Genomic DNA, 9,394 nt, shown 5'->3' with positions numbered 1-9,394 from the left:
TAAATTATAGAAGTTATACTGTTTACTTAGGGATAAAAACAGTAAGGTTTAAAAGAACTGTACACAATTTATTGCAGACACTTTTTTCAATGGTTATACTTTTAAGCCTGACTACAACGTGTTGTTTCTCATTTTATAAAAAATTAACTAATACATACGAGATAACGAAAACATTGCTGTAACACTTAATAGAAACACAAAGTATGCATTGGTTATATAATGTGCTTGATAAATAGGATGCAAATAATATCAAATCTGATTAGAAAGGCACCAAAAACAAGCTCTGCAAAAAATGCGTAAACAGAAATAGTTTTCACATTTTTCAAGAACTCTTGGAGGTGGGCAACCATTAGCAAGGTGAGGACCAAATATTGTTCTAAATATGATGACTGATGCTTTCTAATGATTTCTAATTCTAATAGCAATAGAACACTTGCAATAGCAATATTAGCAAAGGAAAAGCTACTCATCCATTAGCCTAGACTCTATACCTGAAAGGAAGTCCTAGCTACCGGTTTCATATCCATCAATGTGAAGGATGAAATACAGTTTTGCTGTATAAAGCATTTATTCTTCCACTGATCACACCTTAGAAAGATGATCCCTGTCAGGATGGCATGTGCTCATTGCTCCTCAGAGCAACAGCTGCCACTTGCCCATGACCATCTGAAACTAACAACACATTCGCTAAGTTCTTGACTTTACAGAAAAGGTATCTTTGTGTGCCTCCCGAAACTATAACTGCACAGAAGTGAACACCCAAAGAACACCCTTCAGTCTATTAGAAATTACTGTACAACTAAAGACATGTAAGTCAAAAGTAAACAGGCTACAGATGACATAATGCTAACAAGTGGAGAATAATATTCATTCTGAAATAATGTCCTTAAACTGATACCCTATTATTCCCAGTTCAGATATGAACTGGGAATCAGTCCTCTTTTTTGCTTTCCTCTCCCTGGCACAGGTCTGACTATAAAACTTACCATTCTGTCTTCTTAGTAAAATTTGTCTATCCCAATGAATGCCTAAGCTGTGTCTTGTTTCCTACTCCACAGCAGTACACCGAAAAAATGCCAGTTTTAAAAGATACTCTCTTGCATAGCAGTATGGATCCTATTCTATATGCAGGGTGTACGCTGACAATTTAGCCTCAGAAACAGGATCTTATTCAAAGACAGGTTATGAGCCCACAGGCTGCAAGTCTTGACATGCATGACTGAGGAAAAGCAGCCACTGACTGCACACCTGATGCTGATTCCACAAAATCACTCAGCCTAACCACACTATGCTTTCCCTCCACCTGTACAATGTATACTTCTGTACACATCCAAGTCATAGCAGATTCCCAGGCACCAATTAGACACTCTCCTATAGCTCCATTTTAATCCATGTGATGCAAAAGACTTTTAAATATACATTGAAGAATAAACAGTTATTCTACATGTATTTTCTGTGTATTTTATTGATCTGATACAATACACAAGCATACACAGCATGTGTTTGGATATACATACATACACAAAATGCCAAATGCATGATACATACAACAAACAAGGCCAGATTATCTGGTCTTGTAGAGATCTTTGGTCCAACACAGGACCAAAGACCAGGGTGGACACATACAAGACCTTCAGAACTGTAACACTGTCTGTGCTTACAGCTGCCTGAGGACCAGGACAGCTTCTGTAACAGGACAGAAAGACACTAGGTATCTATTTGTGATGTAATAATAGAAAAGATGGTTGCTTTTCTCTTACGGTTATTCTGTTTTCCAAGGGTGAACCATTATTCAGATGATTGTGACTTGCTGGCTTTGAACCAGGAGATAAACAAAAGGTGCACAGAAAGTGCTAATGGGTTTCCACAGCACAAAGATAGCTAATAAAGCCCAAGTAAGTAGGCATAGCAGATGATGAAACCACACTAGGCATAGCAAGTTGTTGGGACTCAGGGGCTCAGATTTGAGAAGTCTGGATACACACTAGAGAAAGAGCTCTGTAGGAATCGTTGCTCTATTCTTTGCCCACCTCCAAGCCTGCTGTACTTACACATCCCTCTGGTATCCTCTTCTAATACCACCATAGAAGCAGTCAGAACCCACCAGCATGCTAATGAATGTTTGCCAAAATAAATAATTACTTCCCTTTATTTGTTATTGATGTATTTTATGAGAAGAACAGTAAAATTAGTCAAGTTGGTTATCAGGCACCTGGCTGTGGGTTTTACATAGGAAACCACAGGTGAGAGCTGAAAGAGGAGAAGCCTCATGGTCTCACAGTGTATTCTAGGAAGAATAAGATGTACAGTTACTAAGTTTGTGGTTATTTTATATTTTAACTGTTTCAGCTCATGGAAACAAAGAATACTGGTGATATAGCTCTGACAGGCATATTTTGCTGTTAAAATATAACGAAATATATTTTAAGCCATATTTTTTACCATAAGATATGTCAGTTAATAACCTAGACCTGAATTTCTTCCTCTGTTGCAAGTTCACAGCTTGGATCGATAAGACATGTTCCTATCATTTTCCCATCAGATACTACTGGAGAAGCAGTAGGTGTCTGCATAGTAAGTAAAGAGAGAGAAGGAGAAAAACTTGGGGTCATGGTTGGTGGAGGGTATCCAAGATTATGGATAATGGGAGAATGAGCGTATTTATTAAATGCTTGCCTTGATGTTATATTTGGCATTCTTGGTGGCACTGTCCTTATGCCAGGCTGTGCAACTGATGTTATCAAGGGAGGAGGGAAAACAAGAGATTTCTTCTCCTTGGGGAAGCTGTGAATGTGTACGTTTTCATCTTTCAGTTCTGCAATATCATTAAACACTGAGGCAAGAGAGTGAAATCTGGGTTCCCAGCTGAGTACATAATCCCGCTTATAACTACCTGCAAGATCCTCATCAGAGGTGCCAACAGTTGTAAGTGAATCACACCCAGAGTCTTGCCTATCTGACATCAGGACACATTCTCTTGTGAGGTCTGTCATTATAACTTTCTCTTTTATTCCAATTTTCTTAAGTGTTTGAGACAAAATTTCATGTGCATAGGCTGTGTCACAGGCTTCTTCTCTGCTTTCTCCTTTAATGATCTGCATGTTCTCCGTGCTTTGCATGGTAGCCATGCCATCCATTTCTCCAGACTGATAGGAGAACTGATCAGACTCTCTTGGGATCCCTGAATCTGGCATTCGCGAGCTGTACTCGCTCAGTGCTGAGCTGGTGTTTTTTCTGCAAGGATACTCGTTGATCCTTTTTATTTCCTCATCCTCTGCAGTTTCTCCTTCAGCAGAACCATGGCCACTGGAGTCTGAATGCCTGCAGGGGACATCATCATCCTTCCCCTCTCCGATTCTTGCTAGGCTCAGCCATTTTGCTATAGCACCCATGGGAAGCATACTGCTCTCAGTACTTTGGATTTTCTGGCAGTCCTTATCTTCTCTTGCTGAATTCACATCAGTAGCTGAGGAATAAACTGCTTCTTTTTTCACACAAGCATTCATCAGATCTTTTCGCTTATGTCTCAGAGTAAGTGCAATAAGACCGACCACAAGCAGCAAGAACACTATCGATGAAATGGAAACACTAATGGTCAGGCTGTGAGCTGATGCTGTGAGATCAATATCAGGAGAACTGGAAACATTTACAAAAACAGTGCATATTGTGAACTTTGACTCCATTTTTGGGCTGTGAGCTCTTACCAACAATTCCAGACTATCATCATTCTTTTTGATGCCATTTTTCTTTCTGTGAACAGTCTGAGTCAAATAAATATTACCACTGGTTTGATTCACAGAAAAGAATGGAGAAGGTTTTAGAAGAGAGTAATGAACAACTCCGTCCAGTCCACCATCACTGTCTGATGCTGTCACTCTGCCAAGTAACTGGCCTGCTTCATTCTTCTCGGGGAGATTAAAAAAATAATGTTCTTGTGTAAACACTGGGTCAAATTCATCTCTCCCCTCAATATCTACCTGAACTGTAATGGTAGCCAATGAGTCACCTTTGTCTTTTGCTTGGATTATGAGGCAGTACCTATTCTGACTTTCATAGTCAAACATTTGCTTTGTATGAATATCTCCTGTCAAAGGATCAATAAAGAACATGTCATGGTCTCTAGGAGCTTCACGATGAGCCAAACATGAAGACTGAATGGAGTAGGTAATGTGCCCGTAGGAGCCTTTATCAAAATCCAGTGCACAAACAGCGCACACAAAAGAAAATGTAGGCATATTTTCACTGACAATGCAGCTCAGACTGGGAAACAAAAAAAGTGGGGCATAATCATTGTCATCTAGGACACTTACAAAAACAACAGCAAAAGCCATATTTTTTATATCAGTTCCTCCATCTGTGGCTTGGATGATCAAAGTGAATTTCATGGTATCCTCATAATCCAGTGTTTTCATCAAATCCATTGATCCTGTTTTCTCATCCAAGCGAAAATGTCCCCTGTCGTCTCCAGAGATGATAGCATAAGTGATCTCTGCGTTAGTGCCTGCATCAGAGTCATTTGCTGAAACTTTGGTGACATGACTACCTATAGGGATGCTTTCTTTGACATGAACATGGTATTCCGGGCTGCTAAATACTGGAGCATTATCATTAACATCCAGCACAGTTATTAGTACAGTAGCAGTTGAATTCAAGGAGGGTGTTCCACAGTCAGAGGCAAGGAGGACCAAATGGTGAGAAGAAGCTGTTTCCCTGTCAAGAACATTGCTCAAAACCAGACTGCCAACAAGTTTGTAGGATGTTTCTGACTCCATGATACTTGTTTCTATGGAGAATAAATTCTCAGCATTGCCTTCAATAATAGAGTATTCAACATATGTGTTTTCATGGGTCCAATCATAGTCGATGGCTGACAACATGAGGATGCTTTCTCCAACTGAGGCATCCTCACTCACGCTGAGATTGTACAGAACCTTTGTGAACTGAGGGGCATAGTTATTTACGTCTTCTATGTGCACCTCTATGGAAGTAACTGCAGTGAGAGTGGGACTTCCACCATCCATGGCTTCTATCAGAAGATGAATAGTGGAAATATTTTTCAGCTGTGTCACTGGTCCTGTAGCAAACACTGAACCTGAAAATACAAAAGAATTAACAAAAGGCCACACTCCACAGGTAAGTAAATATGATTCCAAAAGCTGAATCTAAACAGTCATATTCGAAAATGACTCACCCATAATGGCTGCACAAACCATAGTAAATCTCTTGCATCCAGAAAGTAGTGGGTCAACAGCTCAATGGATGGACACTGATGGACATCACTTACTAGTGGTGTCCCTCAGGGGTCTGTACTGCGACCAGTACAGTTTAATAGCTTCATCAGTGACACAGACAATGGGATCGAGTGCACCCTCAGCAAGCGTGCATATGACACCAAACTGAGTGGTGCAGCTGACATGCCTGAGGGATGGGATACTATCCAGAGGGAACATGGACAAGCTCAAGAAGTGGGGCCTCATGAAGTTCAACAAGGCTCAGTGGAAGGTCCTGCACATGAGTTGGGGCAACCTTTGATACCAATTGAGGCTGGGAGATTAAGGGATTCAGAACAGCCCTGTGGAGAAGGACTTGGGGATACTGGTGCACAAAAAACTGGACATGAACTTATAATGTGTGCTCCCAGCTCAGAAGGCCAACTGCATCCTGGGCTGTATTAAATAAAGTGTGGCCAGCAGGTTGAGGGAGGTGATTCAGTCCCCCTACTTTGCTCTTGCTGGAGCCCACCTGGAGTGCTGTGTCCAGCTCTGGACTTTTCAGCACAGTAAAGACACAGATTTATTGGAACGAATCCAGAAGAGGGCCATAGAAATGATCAGAGGGCTGGAGCCCCTCTCCTGTGATAAAAGGCTGACATAGTTGGGATTTTTCAGCACAGAGAAGGGTCCAGGGAGACCTCACAGTGGCCCTAAAGGAGGCTTATAAGAAGGATGGGGACAGACAGGCTGTTGTGATAGGACAAGGGGTAATGGTTTTACACTAAAAGAGGATAAAGCCAGAGTAGATATAAGGAACTATTTTTTTTTTACGAGGGTGGTGAAACACTGGAACACATTTTCCAGAAAGGTGGTAGGTATCCCATCCCTGGAAAAATTCAAGGTCAGATTGGACACAACTCTGAGCAACCCGATCTAGTTGAAGATGCCCCTTTTCATTGCAAGGGGTTGGACTTGAGGACCTTTAAAGATCACTTCCAAACTATTTTGTGATTCTAAGAGCTCATAGCTAACACTGTGAAGCCAAGGCCTCCCCACAACAATAAAGTATCAAATACCCATACTGCATCTAGAGCAGCAAAAATAAGCATGGTTCTGGGACAAACTGAGAACTCCAGTCTTTGATGAGATCAGTTCTTCACTGATAAAGGCGGATTTACCCAAAACATATGCATGGACTTTGGCCACCAAAAATTTCCAGAACTCAACTAATCGTTGGCAACAGGTGAGGAAGCAATAGGACTCTTCAATTTACACTAAAAAAGCTGAAATAACAAGCCATGCTTACAGACTCACCATTCTTGTGATCAATGGAAAATCCCTCAGAAGAAGAGAGGATTTTGTAGGAAATCATTCCATTATGCCCAGAATCTCTATCTGTTGCAGAGACTGTCAGAACAGCGGCATCCATAGAAATGAGCTCTGGCAAGTTCACCTGACATATAAAGCAAAAATAGAGCTTAATAAAATATTTGAAACATAAAAAATATACATTTGCCTTTATTTGATATTATTAGAAAAAAGCACACACAGTTCCCAGCTTTGGAAAAAGTTTTACCTACCCATTTTCTTCTGGGGCAAAACTGTAAAGAGCTGAGATATTGAAAACTATGCCTTCAATACAGCCAAAATTCACAGTACGCTTTAAGCAGTAGTAAAATCCATCTAGCTCATTATGACAGAGAATAAATGAATCACTCTTTTCAAAATTACATTAATGGACTGCAACTAATAGCTTTTCTTCTTGCCTTCAAAACCACCTTTATTTCTATACATGGAATACAGTCTGCAGTCTCTGTCTGGAATATATGCTTAACCACTAAAAAAACCCCAATACATGCACCCTGAAAATTCCAGCACTAGAGCACTGGATTATTCCTAGAATTCAGTATTTCAAAATTCTCCCTTTTTTTTCCTCTAGGAAACCAAGAAAGTCTGTTCCCTTTTTAACAACTTTCATTATTTGAAGTCCAGATACAGTACTTTTGTGACCAAAGTTTCCTTCCACCGTATAAATCTAACTTCAAATGAACAGCATGATATAGCAGCTACCTCTGTCATAACTTGAAGTGTTAGTTTAAATAATTTAAACAGAGAGATTATATGTATATAATAACCATACATATACATTAAACTATATATAAGGAGTATAAATATGAAAACACTTGAAAGGACAATAAAAGGGTAAAAATACAGGATGATGAATAGGGAATTATACATATCATTGACCAAAAAGCAGCACTGTATCTTGCTCTCCAAGCAACACATCCAAACATAAGGATTGTGGAAAAGAGAAGCTCAGCTGTTTATGTTAACATGGTCAATAGAGCTACACTGTTTTGCATCAGTTAATAATGCTGCCTATAATGTCTGCTCTGATCTACAAAAAAATTCCTAGCACTTGCAGAAGAAAGTACTTGCCTAAACTATTTTCCAAAATCAGACACATAGGAGGGTTGAAGAAAACTAAGGTCTAAAAATCACTTGAGCATTAATAGTGCATTTTTTTCCAGAATGCAGACTTATGAGTACAAGTGGGAATTTTACACAAATCCTGACAACTCAGGCACCTGAAAGTTTTACAGGTATCTAAGTGACTAAACCACTGTGCCTGCACTTGCTCATAGATTGAAAATTCTTTACTAAGCCAAATGTTTAGACTTATTTCTTGAATAAATCTGTCTGATATTTATAAATGAAGCATTATTCAATCCAAGTCTTCTGTTGTGCCTCATATTTTTGGCTCTGAGGACGTCCACCACACACAAAAAGCACTAGATCAAACAAACAGCTCAGTTCACAGGATTGCAGAATGGCTGAGGCTGGTGGGCATCTCCGGAGGTCATCCTGTGCAACCCTTGCTCAGAGCAGGGTCACCCACAGCAGGGTGCCCAAGACTGTGTACAGATGTGTTTTGAATATCTCCAGAGACAAAGACTTTACAACCAATCTGAGCAATCTGTGCCAATACTTAGTCACTGTTAGAGGTTTAAAAATTAAAAAAAAAAAAAAAAGAGAAAGGTGTTTCCTGATGTTTAAATAGAATTTCCTGTACTTTGATTTGTGCCCACTGCTTCTTGTCCTGTCACTGGACACCACAGAGTGGAGTGTGGCTTGCCAATCTGGCTTGCCCATCTTTACTCCTTCCCACTATTATTTACACAAATTGGTAAGACTGAGCTTTCTCTTCTCCAGGCTGAACTATCCATGCTCTTGGCTCTCCTGGGCCTCAGCCCAAGCTGCACAGGCCTAGTCCCACACCAACAAGTCCTAAAGAAACAACTGCTCTGGCACCCAATTTCTCCTGTGGCAGTTTTATTGCAGCCGACCTTAACCTGAAGCTCCAGGCTTTGTCTCTCTCCCATTCCATGCCTTAACTCCAAGCTGTTACCTGTGCTGAGCCTTAGACCACGCCCCACAGTCCTACGGCTGATGAAGTCAGGGCAAAACCCTTCTAGCAGCCTGCTCTTGAGAGTCTTGTGTGATATCACGCTCACTTTGGCAGCACATATAGTAAAACTGCAGTGATACAGAGAAGTTAGCATGACCCCTGTGCAAGGATGACACACAAATTTGTGAAGCATTCCATACTGTTTTAGGGATCTGGGGTGCTGCTTGGCAGCAGGCTCAGTGTGAGTCAAGAGTGTGCCCTGGCTGCAGAGGCAGTAAACTCCACGCTGGGCTGCATCAGGCACAGCATCACCAGACAGTCAACAGAGGTGAATGTCTCACTGCATTCAGCCTTGGTGTGGCCTCACCCTGAGTGCTGTAGGCAGTTCTGGGCCCCACCCTTTTAAGAAGGGTGTGAAGGTTCTTGAATGTGTCCAGAGGAGGACAACAAAGGTAGTGAAAGGGCTGGAAGGCATGTCCAATGAGGAGTGTCTAAGAACTCTGGGCTTGTCTCATATGGAGAAAAGGAGGTTTAGAGGTGACCCCACTGCTCTCTGCAGCTTCCTGAAGAGAAGAAGTGGAGAAGGAGGTGCTGAGCTCTTCTCCCTGATAACCCAGTGACAGGACACGTAGGAATGGCTCAATAGCTGTGATAGGAGAAGTTCAGAATGGATGTTCAGAAGCACTTCTTTACCAAGAGGGTGGTCAAACACCAGAACAGGCTTCCTCGAGAGATGGCCAATGTTCCAAGCCTGTCAGTGTTTAAGAGGCAT

The 9,394-nt window shown here is 41.1% G+C and overlaps 1 protein-coding gene and 1 non-coding gene across 4 annotated transcripts in view; one reads left to right on the top strand and one right to left on the bottom strand.

Annotated features, from left to right (window-relative positions):
- Nucleotides 1-1,195: 1,195 nt before the first annotated feature.
- Nucleotides 1,196-9,394, bottom strand: part of DCHS2 (dachsous cadherin-related 2) — a 111,392-nt gene continuing 103,193 nt past the window's right edge. For all 3 annotated transcript variants that reach the window (XM_032686120.1, XM_032686122.1, XM_032686121.1), the window contains exons 19-20: nucleotides 6,528-6,666; nucleotides 1,196-5,092 (exon numbers count right to left, since the gene is read on the bottom strand). In XM_032686120.1, the coding sequence (XP_032542011.1) occupies nucleotides 2,466-5,092; nucleotides 6,528-6,666 (2,766 nt within the window). In that variant the 3' untranslated portion in view covers nucleotides 1,196-2,465. The remainder of the gene's footprint in view (nucleotides 5,093-6,527; nucleotides 6,667-9,394) is intronic.
- On the top strand, nucleotides 8,721-8,826 carry LOC116786513. Its single transcript, XR_004356980.1, has one exon. It is a non-coding gene; the product is annotated as a U6 spliceosomal RNA (small nuclear RNA).

This window comes from Chiroxiphia lanceolata, chromosome 4 (genome assembly GCF_009829145.1).
Source record: "Chiroxiphia lanceolata isolate bChiLan1 chromosome 4, bChiLan1.pri, whole genome shotgun sequence".
Classification (NCBI taxonomy): Eukaryota; Metazoa; Chordata; class Aves; order Passeriformes; family Pipridae; genus Chiroxiphia; species Chiroxiphia lanceolata.
Note: the sequence above shows the minus strand (reverse complement) of the source record. Positions and strands in the feature narration are given on the sequence as shown.